Source organism: Carcharhinus amblyrhynchos, chromosome 12 (genome assembly GCF_965287045.1).
Source record: "Carcharhinus amblyrhynchos chromosome 12, sCarAmb.v2.hapA, whole genome shotgun sequence".
Classification (NCBI taxonomy): Eukaryota; Metazoa; Chordata; class Chondrichthyes; order Carcharhiniformes; family Carcharhinidae; genus Carcharhinus; species Carcharhinus amblyrhynchos.
In genome coordinates this window covers 25,203,802-25,231,541 of record NC_137335.1, presented here as the reverse complement: position 1 = coordinate 25,231,541, position 27,740 = coordinate 25,203,802, and the positions used below count along the sequence as shown (strand labels likewise).

The following is a 27,740-nucleotide window of genomic DNA, read 5'->3' as shown; positions in this document are numbered from 1 at the left end:
GCTTTGGTAGCAACCACCACTATCTAAAAGGACAAGGGCAATCGGTGTATTGGAGCACCATCACTTCCTAATTTCCATGTCACAATACTTAACTTGGGCATATATTGATTTTTTTCATAGCCACTGAGTTATAATCACAAACTCCCAACCTAATAGCACTGTGAAAGTACCTTAAGGTGTTCTGAAGTTCTGTGCTTTAACCATTATTCAACAAGAAGAATCCATCACCAAGGTTCCTTAGGCACAACCGTCCAAACCCATGATCAGTACCAAGTAGAAAGACAAGAGCAGCAGATACCTGGGAACACAGAGAGAAAATGCTAGAAAATCTGAGCAGTTCTGGCAGCATCTGTAAGGAGAGAAAAGAGCTGAAATTTCAAGTTGAAATGTTGATGCTGCCAGACCTGCTCAGATTTTCCAGCATTTTCTCTTTCGGTTTCAGATTCCAGAATCCGCAGTAATTTGCTTTTACAGGGACTATTTCTTCCTCCAAGTTAGTCATCATCCTGACTTGAAAATGTATGACTGTCCCTTCACTGTTGCTGGGTCAAAATCCTCGCATTCCTTCCTTAACAGCACTGTGAAGATGCTCACACCTCAGGGACTGCAGTGGTTCAAGAAGGCAGTTCGCCACCACCTTCCCATGGGCAACTAGGAACGGACAATAAATGCTGGTCTAGCCAACTATGCCCACATCCCGTAAATGAATGAAAACACCTTCATTGGGTAATTAAGGATGGGCGTGAATGCTGACCTTTCCACTGATGCCCTGAGAATAAATGTTAAAGAATTTAAATGAGTAGTTCATTGTATAGGTATTTTCAATCCATTTAACAGTCTTTAGTGAAGTGTGTATCAAAATTGAAATTATTCCTTTTTTTGCAAACCTATTCCAGGTTGAATAATGTATGAGGTTATCTATCTTTGCATTTACAATGCTGACAATTCTTTTTGCTTAAGCTATAAAATTAAACAATAACATAGTATTATTTGAATTTGCCTTTTTTTTATACTGGTGTCCTTATTAGTTTTTCAAATATTTTGTTGTGTGTGATTTTTTTAGGCCTGGAACTGCATCTGAGAGGGTGATTCATTGGATTGATGATGTGAGTACTACTATCCTGTCCATTACCCAATAATAATCTTATCATTGTGGTAGAAGGTGTAATTAGTGGTGTTAAAAATAAACCTCTAGTTAGTTCATGCCTCAATAGGTAAACATTGTTTTTGTTTTAAATCTGCTCCTCTACTTAAATCTGTGCCTTGCAATTCCATAATTATTCTTTATGCATAGTTAATATCCACATGATCTAAATATTGTTATACCTTTATAATTATTTAATCTTGATGAGACTTTCTTCCTAATTACTTAAATAACGTCAGATTACAGTCAATGGTGGCATCACCAGATCTCATCAGAACCCTTGGATCAATATCATCATTACCATCACATGTTCCATGATTCGAGGATGACATTTATTCAGGGTCGTGGGTTTTTGCCATCGGTCTTCATGGGACTGAACAGGCTAATTCTTGACTTGCATGTTGGGCACATAGGACAGGACATCCAAGAGGTATTTGGATTGAAATGCAGGATTTCCTTTCTTGTCTTTTCCTTCTCTGCTGCTGCTTTGCCTCAGTATTAAGTCTTGTGACTCAAAGAATGATGCAACTTCATAGACAAGCTGTCATTACTGTGGATAATTGATGGCAAGCTGCTTTTAGTCATCAATGTCAATACTATTGTGCTTCAAAGAGAACTGATTGTCTTTGAAGTGTTTTCTTTGCCCTTCTCTGGAATTCAGGCCATTTGAGAGTTGAGAAAATAGGACAGGATGGAGAAGATGGTTTATGGCCATGCAGGCATAGTGTCTATTGAAGTTGATTTTGCAGAGTTTTGCTTGAATGCCATCTAGTATTGGCTTCAAGAAAGACACTAGTGATTGTTTGACAGTTCTCCCATGGAGTCCAGATGATGCAGTGTACATTGCCGATGGAATTTCTCTAACTCTCTTATGTGTCACTGATACAAAATCCAGATCTCTCTGCTCTGTACTTTCCAGAAGATGGGGTAGGTACAGCTGATCAGGTGTTGGATCACATCATCAACAAAATCCTCTTGAGAGAGGTGGCTGCCAAAATATGGGAAGTGCTCATCATATTCCAGAGTCTCCCCTTCAACATATATGGAGGGTGAAATTTTGGCTGACTGGGTGTGAGTTGAATTGAGTTTTGTTTTCACAGTATTCAAGGACAGGCTTTCTTGTATGCAAAATTGAAGAGAGTGAGACTGGCTTGCAAATCTGGTGCAGAATGGACAACAACAATGTCAAGTGCGATTTAACCAACTTGCTGCACTGGTCAGTCAGCATGACAAGCCAGGAAGATAGTGTGAGAGGCCAAAAATCTGATTGGGGTCCTATCTTCCCAGCCCTTTTTCATATTCTCCAAATATCTGGAGTGAATTATTTGTGTGAACCTCCTGTGTTAGGATGGCTGTCAACCTGGCAGTCTGGCTGATCAGTTAAATTGCAGTGTTTCATCAACCACAGAATGATGCTTTTTACAGAGTCCATTGCAGAAAGTACTTCCAAGAGGTAGCATTTATTTTCACTTGTCTCTGAACTCATTGGCAAAATCCCTTCCACTATCAGTTCGAAACTTAGCTGTGCCAAAACCCCTTCGCTATGCATTTTCCTTTGATTTTATTTATTAAGTATTATTGTAAAAGGACTAAGGGGACGATTCACCCACCTGACCCGCCAGCTGCCAGCAAGAATTGCGATGGAGAATATTGTCGGGGAAAAGTGGGTTTGGTGCTGCTCCCGACCCACCCCGTTGGTCCCAATAGAAATAAATAATAGTCTGCAAAAGACTAAAGTTAAACCACTTATTTCTTTTGAAAAAAACCAAAACTGTCAACCAGGCTTAGAGTCTCTGTGACCATTGAGGCTAGGAGCAATGGAGGTACTAGAGATGCATTCAAGCATAAAGGCAAATGAAAATAAACACAGATGACTAGAAACTAAATAGAAAGCCATTGAGCTGTTAATGGAGGCTTATTTCAAACCACTGGACATTGTAATTGTCAGCGATCAAATGTTTCCAATGTAACATTCGATAAGGTTCCTCACAAAAGGTTGCTGCAGAAGGTTAGGGTTCACAGAGTTGGGGGTAAGGTGTTAGCGTGGATTGAGGATTGGTTATCTAACAGGCAGCAGAGAGTTGGAATCAATGGGTGCTTTTCTGGTTGGCAGTTGGTGTCTAGTGGAGTGCCGCAGGGATCGATGCTGGGGCCTCAACTGTTTACCATTTACATAGACAATCTGGAGGAGGGGGCTGAGTGTAGGGTAACATTTGCTGATGGCACAAAGATGAGCGGAAAAGCGAATTGCATGGAGGGTACGGAAAGTCTGGAGAGAGATCTGGATAGGCTGAGTGAGTGGGCGAGGACCTGGCAGATGGAGTATAACATTAGCAAATGTGAGGTTGTCCACTTTGGTAGAAATAATAATAGGAGGGATTATTATTCAAAGGGTGAAAAGCTGCAGCATGCTACAGTGCAGAGGGACCTGGGAGTCCTTGTGCACGAGTCGCAGAAACTCAGACTGCAGGTGCAGCCGGTGATCAAGAAGGCAAATGGAATGTTGGCCTTTATAGCGAGGGGGATAGAATATAAAAGCAGGGAGGTCTTGCTGCAACTGTACAGGGAACTGGTGAGGCTGCAATTGGAGTACTGTGTGCAGGTTTGGTCCCCTTATTTGCAAAAGGATTTATTGGCCTTGGAGGGAGTACAGAGAAGGTTCACCAGGCTGATACCGGAGATGAGGGGTTTAGCTTATGAAGAGAGATTGAGTAGACTGGGCCTATGCTTGTTAGAGTTTAGAAGGCTGAGGGGGGGACCTTATAGAGATGTATAAATTAATGAAGGGGATGGATAGGGTAGAGGTAGAGAGATTCTTCCCGCTTAGAAAGGAAAACAGAACTAGAGGGCACAGTCTCAATACAAGGGAGGTGGGGGGCAGTTTAGAACGGAGTTGAGGAGGACCTTCTTCACTCAAAGGGTGGTGAATCTCTGGAATTCTCTGCCCATTGAAGTGGTGGAGGCTACCTCGCTACATATATTTCGGTCGCGGGTAGATAGATTTCTGATAGACAAGGGAATTAAGGGTTATGGGGAGAAAGCGGGAAAGTGGAACTGATCCACTTCAGATCAACCATGATCTTATTGAATGACGGGGCAGGCTCGAAGGGCTAGATGGCCTACTCCTGCTCCTATTTTTTATGTTCTTATTATGTAACAGTAAGGTTTCTAAGGTTTCAGCTTGCTAAGAAGGTTCATAGATTTCAAATCAAAGTTATGTGACTACATTGGGGCTGAGTGCACAGCTGAAGAGAATGGAACCTTTGCCACCCTAGGTGAAATTGACATCTCCTCTCTAACAGGGGACTTCAAAGGGGCCTCCTCACACCTGCAGAAACTTTTGAAATGGTCTGGTCACTTTAATCTCCATGCCCCCTGGACACCTGGCAGGATTTTAAATCATTGCAGCACTCCATTCTGTAGCAGGGATTTCCCCCTCTCCCTATCAGAAGCTGCAAGTGAAATGTCATGATTCTTCCATTTATACAACAGGGGAGTTCTAGGAGTACATCCAGAGTCCTGTTCTGTATGGCAGAATCAACTTCATGAACATAAGGATTGCTCTCAGCCTTTCTGTTCCAATAAATGGTGTATCCCACTGCACGTTCCTCCAACTACCCCCTCTCTAGAAAGGCAGTTCTCCTTGAGGGTGCGTGTCAATTCAGAGTCTTGACACCTCTCCTGATACAGTTGCAGTTATTTCTGGTTGGTCATTCCTGAGATCATCCACAGATGTTCTAACATGCCAAGTAACAAAATTTAAAAGTTCTTCTTCTTTGGCCAGAAATGGTGATCCCTCAGGGTGTCATTCCCCAGCCCATTTTTAGGGCAACCTTTCTATCCTTCTTCCCATTGGGGTGAGCAGATGGTATCTGAAGAGGATGCTGCTGACCAAAGACACCTCTTGGGACAGTAACATTTATGCATCTATTTTCTGACTGCAGATTTGTGACTTAGATGCTGGAATTTTATCGCCCTGACCGCTACAGGATTTGGAAAGGGCGAGGGGTAGCCCATGGAAAGGTCAGTTGACCTCAGGCAAATTTTATGGTTTCAGGATGAGCAAGACTGTAAAATCCTGCCCAGAATCTCCGCAGCCCTATCCCTGTCACCATTTCTTCATCTCCACAGGACTTAACAAATGGACCTCGGTAGAAACCAATGCTTGACTTTGGTTAATGTGGGGATTATTATTACTCACACAATCTTATGGGATGGTGATCAGAGTTTAGGTGATGTGTCATATGAAAATGAGTGAGATCACCTGGCTACTGCACGACTTTCCACCTTCACTGCCAGTGAGATGCACATTTTGCCTTCACCTGTTCTGCTGTTAAAGACTCTTTTGACCTCCATGAGTGGCCCTACCAGAAACAAGAAGTTCCCGAAGGCATTACTCAAAGGACCTTCCGAGCACACAAGCAACTCCAACACATCAAAATGGTGATAGGAATGCAATAAAATAGTTTGCATTTAAAAATCAGTATTTACAAATTGCTCTGTTTTAATTACATGTGTGATATATTGAACGAGGTGAAGATGCTGGCATTGGACTGGGGTAAACACAGTAAGAAGTCTTGCAACACCAAGTTAAAGTCCAACAGTGTATTTGGTAGCATATGCCATTAGCTTTCGGAGCACTGTCCCTTCACTTACCTGATGAATGGGCAGCGCTTCGAAAGCTAGTGGCTTATGCTACCAAATAAACCTGTTGGACTTTAATCTGGTGTTGAGAGACTTCTTATATCGAATGAATGCATTGGGAAAAGATTTGTACCATTTTCTATGACTCCACTAATTGCCAGCTTTTTAATCCCAATCTCTCCTAATCTATGTTAATGTTCAGTTTTTGTTGTACTTTACAATGGGATCAGACTGTTATATTTTGTCTGTTATGAAACTTGGATAAATGAAGGCCAATAGCACATGATTTATGTTTTCTAAGTATTGAGTCTTGTGCTTGTACTTGATATTAAGTATTTAATGAAATTAGTAAATATAAATAAATGCATAATATCATATTCTGGCTTTCTGCTGTTCATTCAGCAACAGCATCACCTGCAGGAGTATTTAAGAATATTTCTTGTCTACGCAGCTAAAATTCTTACTAGTATCATCGTATTTCTTTCAAAGTCAATGTTGCTTAAGATATTGCACCTCAGGATGTCATACTGGCTTTAGCTTACATCACTAATAAGTTGTTCAGTTGATTAGAGTGCAGAACAGAAACAGACTTAATTTGCACGTACCAGAGGTAACAGAAGCAGCAGAAAAAACAGTATATTTTAAGCAACCGATATCAAACTGGTAAACATGCAGTAGCAGGAAATACCAATCCTGAACCAAGACTTTGTTAAGTTTTTTTTTTAGTTTCTCCCATTAAAGTAATGCATATAAAGTTAGATCATTTTAAATAGAATGCTTGTTCTTGGAGTTACTTACGAACATAAGAAATAGGAATAGGAGTAGACAAGACAGCCCATCAAGTCTGCTCCTCCATTTGATATGATAGTGGCTGATCTTCTGTCTCAACTCCGTTTGCCTGCTGCTCCCCATGTCCCAAAGTTCCCTGAAAGATTAATAAAACCTATCGATTCCAACTCTAAACTGCTGTAATTCTATAGAATCAATTATCCCAAAGAGGCCTTAGAGTTCAGGGGCATATTTTGAAGTACTTGATTTGAGTTTCAAATATTGGCCTGGGCTTAGTTGATCTTCTCCGAATGCCTTTAATGCCCCCCATTGGCTGGAGCCCACTCAATCAAAGCAACTGGACAGCACACTGGTTAGCACTGCTCCCTCACAACACCAGGGATCCAGGTTCAATTCCAACCTCGGGTGACTGTGGAGTTTGCACTTTCTCTCCATGTGTGTGTGGGTTTCCACCGGGTGCACTGGTTTCCTCCCACACTTAGATGTGCAGATTAGGTGGATTGACCATGCTAAATTGCCCCTTGATATCAGGTGGATTAGTAGCGTAAATACATGGAGTTGTGGGGATATGGCCTGGTGGGATTGCTGTCGGTGTAGGTTTGATGGGCCGAATGGCCTCCTGCTGCACTGTAGGGATTCTTTGATAACTCTTGCTGTTCTATTTAGTTTTATCTATCACTTCTACTGAACAATTTCCTGTGTCGCTTCTTACCACTTTATGTAGCATTGACCAGTCAGCGACACTTTTATGGTACAGTGATGTATGCAGTGGATGCCAGGCACACCCAGTGAGGTCATCCACTCCGACCTCTAATCTTCACAATTTTATATCTGAAGGAACAGAATACAAGGAGGTAGAACTTGCTTCAACTATATAAAGCCCTGGTTGGAGCACACTTGGAGCACTGAGAGTACCATACCTGAGGAAGGATATATTGGCCCCTGATGAGTGTATTTTACCTGAATAACTGCAGACCAGGGATTAAATTGCAAAGGAGACAGGACATGAAGTAGGATTGCATTCCTTGGAATTTAGAAGGCTAAGGGTCATCTGATTGAAGCTTTCAAGATATTACGGGGAACAGATAAGTTAGATAAAATTATTTCCCCTAGTTATGGAGTCTAGGATTAAGGGCATAGACTGAAAAGTAGAGCTAGACCTTTTAGAATTGAAATTAGGAAACACATCTCCACACAACAGGTGGCAGGTGTTGGATCAATTGTTAATTTTCAGTCTGAGATTGATAAGATTTTGTTATTCAGAGGTATCAAGAAATATTGGGGAAAGTGGTGGGTGAATGGAGTTAGGTTACAGATCAGTCATGATCTCATTGAACAGATTTGAAGGGCCTACCACTGTTCTTATCTTCCTAGGTATGTGTATTTACACTATTTGTCTGGGATATTTTCACAGCTATATTTGTATACATGATGCAGGCAGCCCTTGTAGTATTTCTAGGTGATTTGTTTGTGGGAACAATAGAAAGAAGTATGAGCAGTATAATCCCCATTACCTCCACTATATGTTACTTAAGATAAATCAACTTCATTGTAGATTTAGTTTCTCAAATCTGCCAAAATTGTTTTTGGAAATTGTTTTTACATGTTCTATTTAAAAATTGTGGTTTCATATCTATTTTATCTTTTAATTAGGAAACTGTTCATGTAAAATGCAATCGTCCTGGTCATACAACAGTGAACAAGATGTTTCAGTTTGACCGGTAAGTTGTAACATTTCAAAAATTCTCTGCATTATTCAGCCAAGACATTACAAAGGAGAACCCAAGGTGAAAACTGCTCAGATCATTGTTTAAGAGGGACTTGAAGCATAACGACAATTTTTCTACCTCTGGTGTATGCAAAAGTAGAGTGTGAATAGAAAATAAATTTAGTCTCACAATAAAGCCACGGATGTCTTTGGGGGAGTGCCCTCTATTGCTGATTATGTCAGAGCTCGCAAGGTCACTGTGAGGGATTGCGTTGACACCCACATTGCTGTGGACTAGAGAGATATCTCGAGTCCCTTGTCACAAAATCTGGTGCCTTGCTGCATGCCATTGGGGTGAATTGTCCATGCCCTCATCATCCTCTAACTTTCTGTCTTTACATAACTATAAAATTTATTTTTAAATTAAAAAATACTTTGTGCATCCTAGAACCACCATGAGATTGTTATTACCTCACATATCCATAGATGCTGCCTGATTTGATGAATATTCCCAGCATTTACTGTTTTTATTTCAGATTTCCAGCATTTTCAGTGCTCTGTTTTTGAGCTATCAATGTGGGGGAACATCCCTCCTGACAAACCAGCCTCCGCTTTTATGCTGGATCCCAGCTGAGCTGAATAAACTGGACTTCCCGAAGTACAGTTCCCACTGTTCCTTGATGTCATTAGTCCAGTAAGAGCTAGCTAGAGGTTGCTATCGTTTACAAGGCCAACTAGGAAAGTCCCAGAAACAGCAGATACCCAGCACCATTAGATCCCAGCTGTTTTTAGGAAAGTTCCTCTGGAGTTACAATCAAGTCTAGTTAAACTCCCAAGATAATTTAGGACCCATGTCCTTTATAGGTTGTGGCAACAGTTAGAAGATTGCCCATGCTGTTCAAGAAGCACAGATTCCTTAATCAAGACTGTGTTCACAATTCTGGTGAAATGAGAAATCCGAAGAAGGGCATTTTGACCTGTAACTATCTGGTTCCCCAGTGTCTGATTTGAAGGGCACCCCAAAGGTGCATTGGGGAATCCCTTTCAGAAGTTTCCACATAAGAGTTTACCAGGCAATTATCCAGAAGGGCTCACTTCCCAGACAATTGTTTTGGGACAAAACAATTTAAGTTGCTATCTTTGGATGGTTGTCAGTTTTACATGCATAGTTACTCTGAAAGAGTTAGAAGGAAAACATGCACTTCTAACTTCACAGTAAAAAAGACCCAGTCCAAGCCCCATACGGGACACCCCCGAACCCACATCCCAAGCCCCACAGGAGACACGTGGAGATGGAAGTCCCTTCACCAAAATTCCTTTATTTACAAGATCCAACAACAGTATACAGAGTGCTCTCAGTGTGCAGTCTACATCCAGAGTATTAGAGGAATTGATGCTCCTGTTTAAGTACAAAGCATGGGGTTCCCTGATTGCACCATCATTCAGGGAGTTCACATTCACACAGGCCAACCCCAATTGCCTCGTTACACTCCTCCCCCCCAAATTCCAAGGAATCCTCGCAGGCTGATTGCCTCATGGGTCTTTTCCTTTCTTTGCGCACCAGGTCCAGATCCTCCAACTCGGCCTCTGACATTGGAGGGGTGTATCAGTCAGGCACCCGTCTCTTCCACAGTAAGCACCAGAGGGCTGGTTCGCCCTCTTCCTCTAGAGGTAGGGGAACAGCTGCAGTTTCATTCCCCCCTGTCCATTTCAGATTCTGAGGTTCCCGCCAGGGGTGCTGGAGAGACAGGGCTGGCCCGTCAGGGATAACTGTCCTCAGCCCTAGGTCTGCAGTGCCAATTCAGCTCAGGAACGGGTGGTGAGTTTTAGGCTCAGTTTCCTTAAGATGGCCTCGCCCACTCGTACCTGGTAGGATACCAGTTCTGTCCTGGACTTGACTGTTCCTGCTACCCACGTGGGCCCATTTGCATAATTTCTTACCCAGACTTTCTTACTGAACTGCCTCACTTGGCATGTTGTCGTGCCCCTGCGTTGGGACTCCTGGTGTTTTTTCACCTTACCCCTCCAGGTTTGGGGATAGCAGGTTCAGTCTGGTGCAGAGTTGTCGGTCCACGAGTAATTCTACTGGGCCTATTCCCGTGGTGGCATGTGGGGTTGTCCTTTAATCGAATAGCCAGCATGAGAGTTTGGTGTACATTGACACCACTGGCTATTTTTTCAGCCAGGCCATTTGACGCTGGGTGGTATGGTGCCGTCCTGATGTGCCAAATCCTGTTTGACTTTATGAATTTTGTGAACTGTAGGCTGGTAAAAACGGATCCATTGTCTGAGACTAACACTTGCAGAATTCCGTGCATTGCAAACGAGGTGCGCAGTTTCTCAACGGTTGACGTTGTGTTTACCGAGTTCATTTTGTGCATGTCTAATCATTTGGAATAGGCATCTACTCTTACCAAAAACATGGACCCCATAAACTGGCCTGCAAAATTGACATGAAGTCACGACCATGGTCTGCCAGGCCATTTCCACAGGTGCAGCAGGGCTGCCGGTGGCACCTCCTGCCCTTGTTGGCATTTCTGGCACCGGCCCACCAATGGCGCTATATCTGCATCCAGACCTGGCCACCATAGCACTGGGCCAGGTGCTTCATTTTGGAGACCCCGGGGTGCCCATAATGCAATTTGGCCAGTAGGGCCTGACAGCCCTGATTTGCGACTATGACCTGTGCTCCCCATAGCAGTATCCTGTCTTCCAGAGTGACCCACTCCAATAGAGCTGGAATTGTGATTGAACTGGTCTTTCCATTTCCCCTGTTCAGACCAGGTATTTTGCTTTTGTTAATACTGGGGCTTTTTGTGACCAGAGGCGCATATTGTGTGTAGTCACTGGGAGGATATCCAAGAAGTTCACTGGCATCACCATTTCTTCTACTCTGGGTATCAACGGTGGGGTGTCTGGTACTGGCACCCTCCTTAGGATATTGGCATTTGCCACCCGAAGACCTGGCCAGTGCTCCGTCCGATATTGGTATGCTGCCAGTAATAATGCCCAGTGCTGGATCCTGGCTGAAGCTATTGGTGGCACCAGTTTGTCCTTCTTGAGTAGACTCAGCAAGGGTTTGTGATCAGTGACAACCGTAAAGAAAGATCGTAGAAGAGATAATCAGCCGCGGATAACGAAGGAGATAAAGGAGAGTATTAAATTAAAAGCTGATGTGTTTAGAGTGGCGAAAAGTAGTGGGCGAGAAGAGGATTGGGAGAGGTTTAAATATCAACAAAGAATGACGAAGAAGTTGATAAAGAAAGGAAGGATAGACAATGAATCTAGGCTAGCGCTAAATATAAAAAAGGATAGTCAGAGTTTTTATAAGTATATAAAAAGGAGGAGGCTGGCTAGGGTGAATGTTGGACCCTTAGAGGATGAGAGGGGGGATTTAGTGGTGGGGGATGAGGAAATGGCTGAGGCCTTAAATAAGTTTTTTGCTTCGGTCTTCACGGAGGAGGACGCGAATAGTTTGCCGGGTGTTAACGATGGAAAGATGGTAGGAGTGGAGGGCCTGAATGAGATCATTATTACTAGAGAGGTAGTGCTCGACAGACTAGTGAGACTGATGGTGGACAAGTCCCCAGGACCGGATGGAATGCATCCCAGGGTTCTGAAGGAAATGGCAGAGGTGATAGTTGATGCCTTAGTGATTGTTTTCCAAACCTCGCTGGATTCCGGGGAAGTGCCGGAAGATTGGAAAATGGCCAATGTTACGCCGCTGTTTAAAAAGGGTAGCAGGCAAAAGGCAGGGAATTATAGGCCAGTTAGTTTAACGTCTGTTGTAGGAAAAATGCTTGAATCGTCATCAAAGAGGAAATAGCGAGGCATCTTGAGAAGAATTGTTTGATAGAGCAGACGCAGCACAGATTTGTTAAGGGGAAGTTGTGTCTGACGGATTTATTGGAGTTCTATGAGGATGTGTCTAGTGCGGTGGATGGAGGGGAACCAGTGGATGTGGTGTTTCTCGATTTTCAGAAGGCGTTTGATAAGGTGCCGCACAAAAGGTTGTTACAGAAGGTTAGGGGGCATGGAGTTGGGGGTAAGGTGTTAGCGTGGATAGGGTATTGGCTGTCAAATAGGAGGCAGAGAGTGGGTGTCAATGGGTGCTATTCGGATTGGCGGTTGGTGACTAGTGGAGTGCCCCGGGGATCGGTGCTGGGGCCTCAGCTATTTACCATTTATATAGATGATCTGGAGGAGGGAGCCGAGTGTAAGATGTCAAAATTTGCTGATGACACAAAGATAAGTGGAACAGCAAATTGTGCAGAGGGTGTAGAAAGTCTGCAGAGAGATCTAGATAGGCTCAGCGAGTGGGCAAGGACCTGGCAGATGGAATACAATGTTGGCAAGTGTGAGGTTATCCACTTTGGTAGGAATAATAGTAGGAAGGACTACTACTTACAGGGCGAAAAGCTGCAGCATGCTACAGTGCAGAAGAACCTGGGGCTCCTTGTGCATGAGTCGCAAAAAGCCAGCCTACAGGTGCAGCAGGTGGTCAAGAAGGCAAATGGGATGCTGGCCTTCATAGCGAGGGGGATTGAATATAAAAGCAGGGAGGTCTTGCTGCAACTGTACAGGGCACTGGTGAGGCTGCAGCTGGAGTACTGTGTGCAGTTTTGGTCGCCGCACTTGCACAAGGATATTTTGGCCTTGGAGGGAGTGCAGAGGAGGTTCACTAGGCTGATACCAGAGTTGAGGGGGTTGAGCTATGAAGAGAGGCTGAATAGACTGGGCTTGTACTCGTTAGAGTTTAGAAGGATGAGGGGGGATCTTATTGAGACGTTTAAGATGATAAAAGGGATGGATAGGGTAGAGGTGGAGAGGTTCTTCCCGCTCAGAAAGGATAGCAGGACTAGAGGGTACAGCCTCAAGATAAGGGGGGGGGGGGCGCAGTTTAGAACAGAGTTGAGGAGGAACTTCTTCACTCAAAGGGTGGTGAATCTCTGGAATTCTCTGCCCATTGAAGTGGTGGAGGCTACCTCGCTAAATATATTTAAGATGCGGGTAGATAGGTTTTTGGTAGGCAAGGGGATTAAGGGTTATGGGGAGAAAGCGGGAAAGTGGAACTGAGCCACTTCAGATCAGCCATGATCTTATTGAATGGCGGGGCAGGCTTGAAGGGCTAGATGGCCTACTCCTGCTCCTATTTCTTATGTTCTTATGAATTTCCACCCATGTAGGTACTGGTGGAATATTTTCATTGTGAGAATAATGGCCAGATCTTCTTTATCGATCTGGGCATACTTTCATTCTGCTATTGCCAGGGTCCTGGAGGCATATGCCATTGATCGTTCCTGTCTGTTTTGCCATCTTTGTGCCAGAAATGCACCAACCCTGTATGGGGACACATCGCAAGTGAGTACCAATTGTTTCTTGGGGTCATAATGCACTAAAACATTTTCTGAGTAGAGTTGCTGTTTGATTTTCTTGAAGGCCTGGCCTTGGAAGGCAAACTCATTTTCAGGCTTGTCCCTTTTTGAGTAGATGGTGTAGGGGTTCCAGAATGGAGGCCCTGTAACTCCTGGATTGTGGTAGGGGTCGGGGCAATTTTTGCTGCTCGCACCAATCCTCCAGATAATGTAGGCCTGACTTACTGACTTTGTAACTCAGATTATGTGCGGTGCTAAAAAGACACATTTCTCCCTCTTTAAGCACACACCTGCTACTGAAAATCTTGTAAGGACTTCCTCCAGGTTCTGCAGGCATTGTGCCCTTGTTTACCCCATAATGAGGACATCATCCAGTAAATGGTGACCTGTGGCAATCCTTGTAGTATGTTCTCCATCATTCCCTGGAATATAGCACAGACTGATGATATCCTGCTTGTACACTGAAGAAGGCCTTTCACTGTGTTGATTGTAGAGAATTTTTGTGAATCTTCGTCCAGCTTCAGTTGTAGGTATGAGTGACTCATGCCCAGTTTTAAAAATAAGAGTCCTCGATCCAGGGAATTGGGTATTTATCAAATTGTGAGTAGCAATTTATTGTCTATTTAAAATCTCCACAAAGACGAACCGAGCCGTCCGGCTTTAGAACAGGCACCACAGGTTCTGCCCATTTTGAAAACTGGACCAGTTTTATTACACTTTCACACTCTAACCTTTTGATTTCTGTATCAACTTTTTCCCTTAATGCAAATGGTACTGGCCGGGCCTTGCAGAATTTTGGGACTGCCTCTGGGTCGACATGTACTGTCACTTTTGCTCCCTCAATTGTTCCTAACCCTTCCCAAAAACCCTCCGGGTAGTTGCTCAGGACTTCACTCAGGTGACTATTTTCCAGCAGAAAGATGTTAATCCAGTTTAGTTGGATCTCCTTCAGCCAATTTTGTCCCAATAGGCTCGGTCCTGAACCTTTCACCCCCATCAAGGTTAGCCTGACCAGTTGTTTTCCATAAGCAACAGGCAAGTGTTGTGCCCAACACTCTCAGTGGTTCCTCTGTATAAGTCCTCAGTCTTGCCGAAGTCTCAGTTAGGGATAAGTGTTGGAGTCCAGTGCGTATTTTGTTGAACACTGTTTCCTCTACCACGGATACAAGTGCGCCTGTGTCGACCTCCATTTAAATTTGACGTCCATTCAATCTCACAGAAAATTTAATAGATTCCAATTTGGTCATTCCTATGCAAAGTAGCTGTTTGTCATGGGAGGTAGGTGAAGCTGCCAGAGTGTGCATTTTCTTGTACCCCAGCCTATGTGTCCTTTTTCAAAATGTCAGTTTTGTAACCTTGTTTTTCTTCAATTCCTGACACTGGCAACAGTTGCAATGTCATGCTGGGCGGGACTCTACAGGGACTGCTGTCTGTGTAAACCTAATTCAGCCTTGTTTAGGAGCGGTTCTTGCGCGGACCTGGGTTTCCTTATATCTGAATCCTTCCTGAGGGTGGCTATATAGTTGCCTATCCCATGATGGTAGTCCCTTAACTCAGTTGCGCTGGTGTGGTCATCTACCTCCCCATCAGAATACCCTGTAATTTATGAGCTCCGCTCACCGCTTTTTCCAAAGACAAAGCCATCTGTAATGCTTGTTGGCAGTCCAGCTGGGCCTCCACCAAGAGACATTTTTGTATTGTCATATTATTGATTTCTGCACACCAATTGGTCTCGGAGCATCTCATCTAATGTTAATCCGAATTTGCATGCCTCTGCTAATCGCCTTAATCTCATCAGGAAACCAGTGATTGACTTCCTCGTCTCTCGGAATGCTGAGTAAAACTGGTACCTTCGCAGAATCAAAGGTGGCTTATGGTCTCAATATTCTCCTACTAAGTCCATCAATTCCTAGAAGCTTTTTGTGTCCGGTGCCTCTGGAAAAGTTAAACTGCGCATAACAGTGAAAGCTGCCGGTCCATAAGCAATGAGCAGGATAACCTGTTGTTTTTCATCTGAGGCTATGTTGTTAGCTCTTAAGAAATACTTAATCCGTTTTACATATTGGGCCCAGTTTTCCACTGGAAGGTCAGAAGAATCTAGTTTCCCAATCTGAGGCATGTTTGCCTGGCAATGGCTTACTGTCAATGTGTAGAGGTTGACAGTAAGCAAGTTCCTTCAGGTTGTTCCTTTTTCCTTGTCGTCACTGTAAAAAGTCCTTGGAGGCGGTCGTCTCTTCACCAAAATTCCTTTATTTACAAGCTCCCACAACACTATACAGAGTGCTGTCAGTGTGCAGTCTCCTTCTGGGCTGCCAGAGGAACTGACACTCCTATTTAAATACAGCGCAGTGGACTCCCTGATTGGACCATCAATTTGACGCTTAAACAGGGAGTTCATATTCAAAGAGGCCAACTTGAATTGCCTGACACCTCCCCTACCCTCACACACCCAGGCAAAACCCCCACATCACCAACAAAACACTGATACCCACAGTATTCACCTTTCTTAGAAACTTAACTTCTCTCTTTAATGGGACCACTAAACTCAACTGCTTTATGGCAGCTAGTGTTGTAAAAAGGGGGCATGTCCACTCCTTTTACACTTTGCCATTGAAGCTGATGACACACTTTGCATCTCAAGTCTCATCTAGCATGTATCAGGAAGGTCAGGCAAGGTGGGTGCTTTACAATTTAAAGTTGTAATCTGCCACTGATTGTGACTCCAAGGAAGTTATGGGCTATTTTATGGGTCTTGAAAATAAATTCACAACGATATGCCAAGACACTCGGAGGGGATAATGTTTAAGTATTCCCTTCTCCGGAAATGGGCAATTTGCAATTACTCTTAGTCTGGTCCTGTTGAAGCTGGCAGCATACAAACTTTATGTTGCCTCAATCCAGCAATTAACATGCTGATGTTGTCTGCACACTTAACAGGAGATGGCCAAGCAGACTAGGGAATATTGCAGCTAGTCAGGACTGACTTCAGTGAAGAAGCACAGTCGCATGATGCAACAATCTCAGCCACTAGCTCAGAAACTGACCCTACACCTACACTACAACATAGTATAGAGTTAGGATCTGTAGGTGGTGAGTCTTTATTTACTATACTAATACCTGGAACGGGCGGATTGCTTTATGAGGAAAGATTGGACAGGTTTGACTTGCATTCACTGGAGTTTAAAAGAGTAAGAGGTGACTTGATTGAAACCTTTAAGATCCTGAGGGCTCTTGACAAGTCAAATGTTTCCTTTTGTGGGAGAATTTAGAGTTAGGGATCACTCTTTTAGAAAAAAAAGGTCATTCATTTACGTGAGATGAGGAGAAATTTGTTCTGAGGGCTGAGTCTTTAAAACTCTCTCCCTTAAAAGAGAGTGGAAGCAGAATCTTTAAGACAGCACTAGATGGATTCTTGATTAACCAGTGGGTAATAGGCAGGGATGTGGTATTGAGGTTACAATCAGATCAGCCATGATTTAACTGAATGGTGGAGCAGGTCCAAGGAGTGAGTGGCCTATCCCTGTTCTTAATTCATATGTTTATATAAGTCACCAGTGATGAGTAGTAGGCTGCTGCTGATGCAGAGCAAAAGGGCAGTTTGTGTGCTAATTCCCCCAGATGGTGAAATTGCAGATGAGTTTTGTTGCGGAGGACTTGGAGGACATTTCAGTGGGTTGGAGTATAGGAGAATAGTAATAGTGATGCACTCAAAGATGCCTTGTGCAGGTTTGCTAGCCTATTGTCATTGTCAAAAAGGTATGGAAGCATCTGTCTCCAATCTGGCATAGGGTTTTAGAAGGATCTTGAAGTCCATTCTTTCCATGGTGGAAGTAGAGACCAACTCCAACACAGGACTTGGTGAACCATCTGTTTTGCATTGCAATTTAACCATTGCAGCACAGACAGAAGCCACCCAATGTCTCACTGCTGCATATTGCTCCTGACTAAGGTGATAGAAGCAAGAGTGCTTTATTTGTGGGTAGGGCCTCCTACTGCGAGGCCTCCTCTCCCTCACTCTGTACACAGTTTACCCTCTCTACAGTCTGTGTTCCACTTCCCTGTCATGTTGCAACCCAAGGGAGATAGCAATCATAGCCTCATAATTCTTGTAGGCTTTCTGCTGACAGGGCAGAAAACTTCTCTGACCGCCTTGTCATTGTTCGGCAACACTACCTTTAAAATTAATTAAGACTCCTTGAAGAACACACTGCATATTTCCACAAACTTTGCAAAAACAAAAGTAAGTCAGAAGCATTTAATTTGGAAGTTTGGATGACTGACCCTTTAAATAATGCCTCTGAGGGGTTCCTCATGCTGCTGAATGCATTCTCAGCAGTGAGTCAATATTAGAAGTTGTTAAATGGTCCTATGCAGTTCCAATGAGTCGAATCAGCTGTCAAGAGTAATTGATATAAGATCTATCCACGTTACATGTCGTGGTTAATCAAACTACATTCGAGCTGACCAGAAATATTCCAACTGGCATTATTTTTTCCATGATTCTGTAGCTCTGTCACTAGCATCACCATGGAATTCAGTGTCGTGGCCATGATGTGTTGAGTGCTTTATTTATATAGTATTTCATCATTCCAATAGAAATTGAAATGATAAACTACTTACTCCCCCCACCATAGCATGTTTTGCAGCAATGGAGGTGGCTCGCCATTGGCTGGCAGTGTGATCTTCTGGTCCTGCTGCTGTCAACGGGGTTTCCTTTTGTTTATATCTTACACTACTGGGGAACTCATGGTGGTAGTCACTGTCGGCAGGACCAGAAGATCCCACTGTGGGAACAGCCAAAAATCCCACCCTACAGCTTTTGATATGCTTTCCCCCCTCCCCTCCACCTCCTCATTCCCATGCATATATGCCCTTTCAGTTTTACAGTTTTTCTTGGTACCATCTGAGGACCTGAGCTGATGGTAACTCCTAGATAATGAATTCCCTGTCCAGTTAAAAACAGAACAAATCCAGTCAGGCCAATTGCTGTCCCATCAATCTTAATGACACAACCTCGGAAATCATTATCCATACATTTTATAACCCAAGACTGGTTTTCATTGACCTCAACTGAGGTTCATCAGGTTTCCCTTTTTTTCATCATTCGTGAGATGTGGGAGTTGCTAACTGGCTCAGCATTTGTTGCTCATCCATGAGGGCAGATAAGAATCAACCACATTGCTGTAGATATGGAGTCATGTGTAGGCCAGATTAGGTAAGGACAACAGATTTCCTTCCTTAAAGGACATAAGTGAGCCAGATTGTTTTATGGTCATTATTAGATTTTTAATTCCAGATTTTTTAATTGAATTCAAATTTCACCATTTGTCCTGGTGGGATTTGAACTACTGTCCCCAGAGTATTACCCCAGGTCTCGGGATTGCTAGTCCAGTGACAATACCACTACACCACTGCCTTCCCCCATTGTCATGTTCCATGGCTTCCCTCTTGGGCCTTTCTTTCCTGTTGTGTCTCCTTATAACTCTATCATGCCACCTTTTCTTTCCTTTTGGTTGTTTTGCTGCCCATATTCTACCCAACCTATCACCACTCCTTTTCCACTTCTCTGCTGCCATCCCAAGCTCAAATCTCACTGGAATAAGCCCACAATAACAGTATATGCCTTTTTTGGCACTCTCTAAAAGACCATTGATGCACCTGTCACTGCAACTTACAATGAGCCACTTTTTCTTAATTTCTTCAGTCTCTACCGTGAACTTTGAACCCTCACCACCAAGTCAATCTTTCCCCTGACACTGTCTCTTGAGATAGATTGTCAAAAGCATTATAACAAAGCAAACTGTGGCTCGTCCAGTGATAAATCATCATCAATGGTGTCAGTATCACATTTTTGTTGTCTTGGATGGTGAACACCTAAAACAAGGCTTGTCTTAGAATAGGTTAATAAAGCATTTAGTGGGACAAATAATTGGAAACTTCTGATGTAACATCCCAGTGACGATGACCTTTAAATCCCTACTTCTGAGCAATATTTCTGAGAATATTGCTTTGCTTCTTTAGAGATAAGAATAACATATTCAGATATTTGAAGTGTTGCCAATGCCTTTACAGAAATATTTGTGAGTATTTGCAATTATCTTCCCTAGAGAGTTGTGAATCCCCCATCATTCAATCTATTTAAGGCTGAGAGAGAAAGAATTTTGACCTTTCAGGATATTAAGGGATATGGGAGACAGAAAGGGCTGAGACAGAAAATCATTTGTCATCATATTGAATAATGGAATAGGGCTGAACATCCATTTGGTCAATTTCTGCTATGTTTCTTACACTTTTATGGAAGAAAAGGAGTAAAGCTGTTACAAATGGATTTCAGTGCAGGCAAGTGAGAGTTAAGTGCTTTGAACTTTAGTGAGTCCAGGCATGGAAAAATAAGCTAAAGATTTAATGAAATGCTGGCCTTTATATCTTGAAGATTAGAATAGAATTAGTTAAAAGTTAATTTATAACTTTACAAAGTCCTGGTTAGACCATATATGGAGTACTGCTATTTTTATAATAGTTTATTTTTATTAGTGTCACAAGTAACCTCACATTAATACTGCAGTGAAGTTTCTATGAAAATCCCCTAAGATAAAAGCAAAAAACTGTGAAGTTGGAATCTGACGAAAGTCATCCAGACTCGAAATGTCGGCTCTATTCTCTCTCCACAGATGGTGCCAGACCTGCTGAAATTTTCCAGCATTTTTTGTTTGCATGCATGAAAATCCCATAGTCGCTACACTCCAGCCTGGTTGGGTACGCTAAGGGAAAATTTAGCATGCCAAATCACCTAAACCAGCTCATCTTTCAGACTGTGGAAGGAAACTGGAGTACCCGGAGGAAACCCACACAGACTGGGGATAATGAGCAGACTCTGCACAGAAAGTGACCCAAGCCGGGAATCGAACTACTGTGCCAACATGCTGGACACCATACCTTAGAGAGGATATGTGGACCTGAAAGGAAATATGATATAGTTTTATCAAAATGATACCTGGACACCAAGAGATAAATTACATAGAACAAAGAACAACACAGCACAGGAAACAGGCCCTTCGGCCCAATGAGCCCACGCCACCATTTTAACATTGAGTCCCCTCTCCACCCATGACCCTTGTCTATGCTTATGGCATTCCACATTGAGGGAAGACTAATTTTGGGACAATTTGTTACACCTATCAGCCTAACAGCACATCTTTGGGGTGTGGGCGGAAACCAGAGCACCCGGAGAAAACCCATGCAAGCACGGGGAGAATGCACAAACTCCCACAGACACTGGCCCAAATCCATGTATCCGCACAGCAAACAGTGATAGTCACTGAGCTGTCATGTTACCCAGCATCTGGTCCAGTTTAAGCATACACTAACAACGTGAAGTACTAGGCTTTTCTTGAAACAACCAAGAGCAGCCCTCCTACGACTCATCGCGTGTATGCCCCTTGTTGGACAACAAGGCAGACCGAAGCACCTGTGGATTAAAAGAGAAAAACGTCAGTATCATCCACATCCTTATACACATTCAAGGGAATCCCCAAGTGAAACAAGTGAGCCAGAAAATATGTTGGAAGGTCCGTAGGAATCAGTTGATTCCCAGGGACGTCCCAAGGCTCCTGAACCTTATTTAAAACAGTCCCCTATATCCCTCCATCTCCATCCCGCTCATGTGCCTATCTAAGTAACTCTTAAACAACTCCAGCATGCCTGCCTCCACCACCTTGCTCAGCAGAGCATTCCATACCCCCACTACCCTCTGTGTGAAAAACCTCCCTCTAACATCTGAATTATACCTCCCCCCCACCTCACCCTAAGCCCGTGGCCCCTCCTAATGTGAAGAAATAACACATGGAGAAATAACACAAATTATGCAGGTATTCCCTGGAATTTGAAGAGTAATGAGGTTTTCAAAAGTTTTAAAGGAACAGATAAGGTAGATGGAGAGAAACTATTTTCTCTGGTTGGGGAGTTTATGACTAGGGGACAAAATATAGAAATTAGAGCCAGACTTTTGAAGAGTGAAATTAGGAAACACTTCAACACAGGGAGGTAGCTGTTTGGAACTGAAAACAGTACTTGATATTCGATCATTTATAAATTTTAAATTAGATAGATTTTTGTTATTTAAAGATGTCAAGAGATATAGGAAAAAAGTGAGTATTTGAAGTGACTATATTTGTTGCCAGTACAGTTGTACTATTTTACTCTGTTATGTCATTGTGAATGACAGAGTAGGCAGTGGCCTGGAGCAAAAATAGCGTGGCTGAAATCATTACAATTGTTATAGGTGACTTGATATATCTTATTAGTCTTTTTTTTCTTTATTTTTGACTGGATTTCTTTGTAACTGAATTAGTTTATTCAGTTTAAAAATTCATCGTAAACATTTGAATAGCTGACAAGCAGAGGTGGATTGACAATGAAGCATGCCATGCACGGGCACAATGCCCCAAATGATTGGGGGGATCCACACCAGCCAGTGTCTGTGGGCACAAAGCAGAGCCTGACAACTTTGCATTTCAAGCAATGCAGAGCAACATCAGACTTTGATTGGTTGAGTCCCTTTAGAGTGAGAAAATAGACTGATCCAAATGTTGATGCGCATGTGAGGAATGAGAGGCGACGAGATGAGGAGGGTGAGAGAGGCAGAAGATCCTGTATTTTACTTTTGTGAAAAAAAAGGCACAGCCAGCAGGCTTCTCAACTGAGGGCTGAGGGAGGCCAGCCACCAATAGCAAGGTGGTGGGCTAAAGCCATGAGCCAAGGTGAGCCAGCCGGTTGACATCAGCAACCATCAAGCAGTGAGGGGAGGAGATGATGGGCAACCCAACTTAACCAGAGCTGAGGCGGGCAGGCTAGCCAGCAGCAGCGAGGCACTGGGGTCGGGCGAAAGCCATTAGGTGATGAATCAACCAGTTGGGGTCAGTAGTCATTGAGCAGCCAGGGAAGCAGGTAAGAGGTGATTCATTACAACAAGGGCTGAGAGCAGACCAGGCAGCAACAGAAAGGCACTAAATCAAGCCGTACTAGCACAAGGAGACAAGAGGTTTGAAGACCCCAGGTGAGTGAGTTAGTGAGATTGTGGGATTGGGAAAGTGTGAGGATATGGGTTGTGGGGGGTGGGGAATGTGAGGATATGGGTATAAGTGGGGGTGGAACTGTCATTCTAACAAGAGGAAAGCTTGGATTTCAATTGAACAATTATTCATACAAGTGTGTTTTCACAAGTTAAAAAGCGCTAAAGCAGTGACCAATCTATATATTTTTGAGACTTTACATTTTGTTGAGTGAGGGTGGGCTGGATCTGAAGGGGTGTGACATCATGTGTGAGGGGCCTCAGAAATGAACGTGATCGCAGGGCCCACAAAGTGGCAAGGAAATGTCTCTGATGACAAGGTACTATTCCTGATCTGCAGTGCTTATTCCCAAGTAGAATACAAGTCCCCCAAGGAAGAGTGAAATCCATCCAAGTTAAATAACATGGAAAAATCATTTCTGTGCCTAAATTATGAGAAATGATGAACATATTGCTATCCTGTGAACAAGCAAAAAAAAATTTGATTTCCAGATGTGACAGAAACATGCAGATGGTGTATGTGCGTGGTGATGTTATTGCCACATGTGCAGAGGGTACTGGCATGCTGGGTGATACAAAGAACAAAGAACAACCCAACACGGGAAACAGGCCCTTCGGCCCAACGAGCCCGCGCCGCCGCATCACCCTACACCTATTCTACCCTGCGTGTTTACGAATGGAACCCCTAACTTAGACAGATTCAGGGGAGAATAGTGTCAATTTGGTAAAACCAATCAGCCTAAGAGCACATCTTTGGGGTGTGGGAGGAAACCAGAGCGCCCGGAGGAAACCCACGCAACCACAGGGAGAATGCGCAAACTCCCACAGACACAGGCCCAAATCCATGTATCTGCACAGCTAGCAGTGCTAGTCACTGAGCTGTTGCGGCATCTGTCTACCGGTCCAGGATCAAGCACACACACCGACACAAAGTGCTAGGCCACTCCCGGAACCTCCAGGAGCAGCCCACGCACGACCCACCGTGTGCATGCCCCTCATTTGACACGAGGTGGACCTCCACCTGCGGAATAAAAAGACAAAAACGTTAATCTTACAAGTCTGCTTTTCCGGTGTCTCCCGAGGTTCTAACCTTATTTAATAGCCCCTACCATAACCCTCCATCCTCGTTTCACTCATGTGTCTATCTAACTGAACCTTAAACGAGTCCAATGTTCCTGCCTCCACCACCCTACTCGGTAGCGCGTTCCATACCCCCACAACTCTCTGCGTAAAGAACCTTCCTCTCACTTCCAAATTATACCTCTCCCCCCTCACCCTTAAATCATGACCTCTCGTATTTGTACCCAGTCTAGGGAGCAGTCTCTCACTATTAACTCTATCTATTCCCTTCAGTATCTTATATACCTCTATCATGTCCCCCCTCAATCTCCGTCTTTCCAAGGAGAATAGTCCCAGTTTCTCCAACCTTTCCTCGTAACCCAGCCCCTCCATGCCAGGCAACATCCTGGTAAACCTCCTCTGCACCCTTCCCAGAGACTCCACGTCCTTCCGGTAGTAAGGTGACCAGAACTGGACGCAGTACTCCAAATGCGGTCTAACCAACGTTCTATACAACTGAAGCACTAGACGGCAGCTTTTATACTCTATACCCCTTCCTATAAAGGCTAACATTCCATAAGCCTTCCTAACAACCTTCTCCACTTGTGACGCTACCTTCATGGATTTGTGAACCTGCACTCCCAGGTCCCTCTATGTCTATACTCCTAATCTGTCTACCTTTTATCACATAGCTCCTCTCTGCATTATTCCTTCCAAAATGCATCACCTCGCATTTGTCGGGATTAAATTCCATCTGCCACCTATCTGCCCAATGCACCAACCTATCTATATCCTGTTGTATCACCTGACAATCCAGTTCAGTACCCGCCAACCCTGCCATCTTGGTGTCATCAGCAAACTTGCTGATCACACCACCTACGCTCTCTTCCAAGTCATTTATGTATACTACAAAGAGGAGAGGTCCCAGTACTGAGCCCTGCGGCACACCACTGGTCACTGGCCTCCAGCCCGACAAGGTCCCCTCCACAACTACCCTCTGTCTCCTATTACCCAGCCAGTTCTCAATCCACCTAGCTACCTGGCCTCGTATCCCATGCGCCTTAACCTTTTCTACCAGCCTACCATGAGGGACTTTGTCAAATGCCTTACTGAAATCCATATAGATGACATCAACGGCTCTCCCATCGTCAACCGTTTTTGTCACCTCCTCAAAGAATTCCACCAGATTCGTAAGGCAAGACCTCCCTCTAACAAAGCCATGTTGCGTATCCCTAATCAGATCGCAACGCTCCAAATGCTCATACATCCTACCCCTAAGTATTTTTTCCATTAATTCCCCTGCCACCGATGTCAAACTCACCGGTCTGTAATTTCCAGGGTTATCCCTACTACCTTTTTTGAACAGCAGTACCACATTTGCTACCCTCCAGTCCTCTGGGACCTCACCTGTGTCCAAAGAAGAGACAAAGATTTGCGCCAGAGGCCCAGCAATTTCATCTTTCACCTCCCTAAGCAGCCTGGGATAAATACCATCAGGCCCCGGAGCTTTATCCGTCCTTCCGCTACCTAAAAGCCCTAGCACTTCCTCCCTCGTAATAGATATTTCCTGCAACTGATCCTCAGCTCCCTCCAAGAGACCGCACGATTCCAAACCCCTCTCCTTCGTGAATACCGACGCAAAGTATTCATTCAGGAGCTCCCCCATTCCCTCCGACTCAATACATAACTCTCCACTTTTGTCCCTAAGAGGACCAATTTTCCCTCCAACTACTCTCTTGTTCCTAATATAGGAATAAAATGCCTTTGGATTTTCCTTAATCCTACCAGCCAAAGCCATTTCATGCCCTCTCTTCGCCCTTCTAATTCCCCTTTTTAGCTCTCTCCTACTCTATTCCTCCAGCGCACTCTCCATACCCAGTCGTTTCGACCTAACATACGCCTCCCTCTTCTTCCTGACCAAGTCTTCAATACCCCCTGTAATCCACGGCTCTCTAATCCTACCTTTCCCATCCTTCCGCTTAACCGGAACATACCTCCCCTGCAACCATTTCATTTTGCCCTTAAAAGCCTCCCACTTGCCAACCATGGATTTGCCAGCTAATAGTCCCTCCCAATCAGTGTCCTGCAGCTCCCTCCTAATCCTGCTATAGCTCGCCTTTCCCCAGTTCAGCACACTCCCGTTCGGCCGGCACTCGTCCCTTTCCATTTTTATCCTAAAGTAGACGGACTTGTGGTCACTGTTAGCCACATGTTTGCCTACCTCTACCTCACCCACCTGCCCCGGCTCATTACCCAATACTAAATCCAGTATAGCCCCTCCCCTAGTCGGGCTAGTTACATACTGCTCTAGCGACCCTTCCAAAACACATCTCACAAACTCCTCTCCCTCCGTACCCCCAGCTCTAGGCCCCCTCCAATTCACTCCGGGAAGATTAAAGTCACCCAATACAACCACTCTATTCTTCCTGCACCTGTCCAAAATGCCCCTGCAAATGCCTTCCTCCACCGACCTCGGGCTGTTGGGTGGCCTATAGTACACCCCTAGCAATGTGATCTCTCCCTTTTTATTCCTCAACTCCACCCACAGCGACTCAATCCCTGTCTCTTCCATATCGTCCTCCCTCTGCACTACTGTGATGTTTTCCTTTACTAACAGTGCCACCCCTCCACCTCTCTTCAACCCTCCTCTGTCACACCTAAAACACTTGTACCCAGGAACATTCAGCTGCCAGTCCTGCCCTTCCCGTAACCACGTCTCCATTACAGCCACCACTGGCCTTAACTGCCTTACAAACATCAAAGCCCTAAGCTCATCCGTTTTCCCTGCCACACTCCTAGCATTGAAACAGACACAATTCAACCCACGAGTGTCCCTCGGAACCTCCTTCTCCCTGATACTTTTCCTTTCACCCGACTCTCTCCCAGCCACCTCCCCACCCCCCCTCCTTATTAGTTTAAACCATTCCTGAACACCCCAGCTAACCTCCCCGCTAAGACACTAGTTCCCCTCCAGTTCAAATTCTCCCCACCCCTCAATGATGAAGCCACTGGAGTTCTGTGCATGCATGGACCAGTGCCCATGTGCAGACAGACATCTATGTCCTTCTGCATTGACAGGAGACACAGTGATATGGAGTTGAAAATCAGCCATGACCTAATTGAAGAAGGGAGCAAGCTTAATGCCCTACTGCTGCTCCTGCATTCTTATAGCTGGTATTTTATACCTACTTGCCACTACAAGTTCAGCTTACTGATTACTGATAGTTACATGCAAGTGCAGGTGTCTTTAACCACTACCCCCATCCCATCCTATTCTACAAGTTTTCTGGGTCTCCTGAGGCATTTCAGGCTTACTGCCGGTAAGATTCATGGCCAAGTCCCATCCAGAATTATTCCAGTAAGTTGACCCTGGGATTTACAGAATCAAAATTTTGGGTTCAATCTGTTTCAGATGTTAATAGTAGAAGTTTATGATAGCAGTGCAGTGAAAGATTCACTGTTGCAATCCTCAGAGGTTTGAATCAGTAACTTTGTTTGTAGCTTCCTGAAAATTTCTCTCAGTTTTGCATTCCTAATTAATGTACAGTGCATCATTTATATAAATTCTTTCTACACAATAGGGTTTATGGCCCTGGTGATTCTCAGGAGTCCATGTTTGAGGAAGTGCGTCCCTTACTTACCTCTGTACTCGATGGGTAAGTGTTACACATTTTTCTAACCATGTCGTATTAACAGATTTTCCATGATGCAATATTTTTCTCAGGAAAGTTCAGCCTGCAGCACACAAGAGTCTGGGTGGGATTGTGGTCGGTGCAGACCCAATGGGCTGAATGGCCTCCTTCTGTATTGTAGGATTCTATGATTTGAACATGGCCAAACACTCCAGACTGGGAGTCCTTTGATCAGGTTATGGAGTTGATCAAAAATCATTTCTCACCAAACTGTAAGTCTTTGAGTCACAGACTATAAGCAAAATAACTTTCTTCTTGT

At 44.1% G+C, this 27,740-nt stretch overlaps 1 protein-coding gene across 1 annotated transcript in view; it reads left to right on the top strand.

The window, feature by feature from the left end:
• kif25 (kinesin family member 25) overlaps positions 1-27,740 on the top strand; it is a 113,934-nt gene that overhangs the window by 27,734 nt on the left and 58,460 nt on the right. The window contains exons 7-9 of the mRNA XM_080199909.1: positions 1,064-1,106; positions 8,231-8,298; positions 27,371-27,445. Coding sequence (XP_080056035.1) covers positions 1,064-1,106; positions 8,231-8,298; positions 27,371-27,445 — 186 coding nt within the window. The remainder of the gene's footprint in view (positions 1-1,063; positions 1,107-8,230; positions 8,299-27,370; positions 27,446-27,740) is intronic.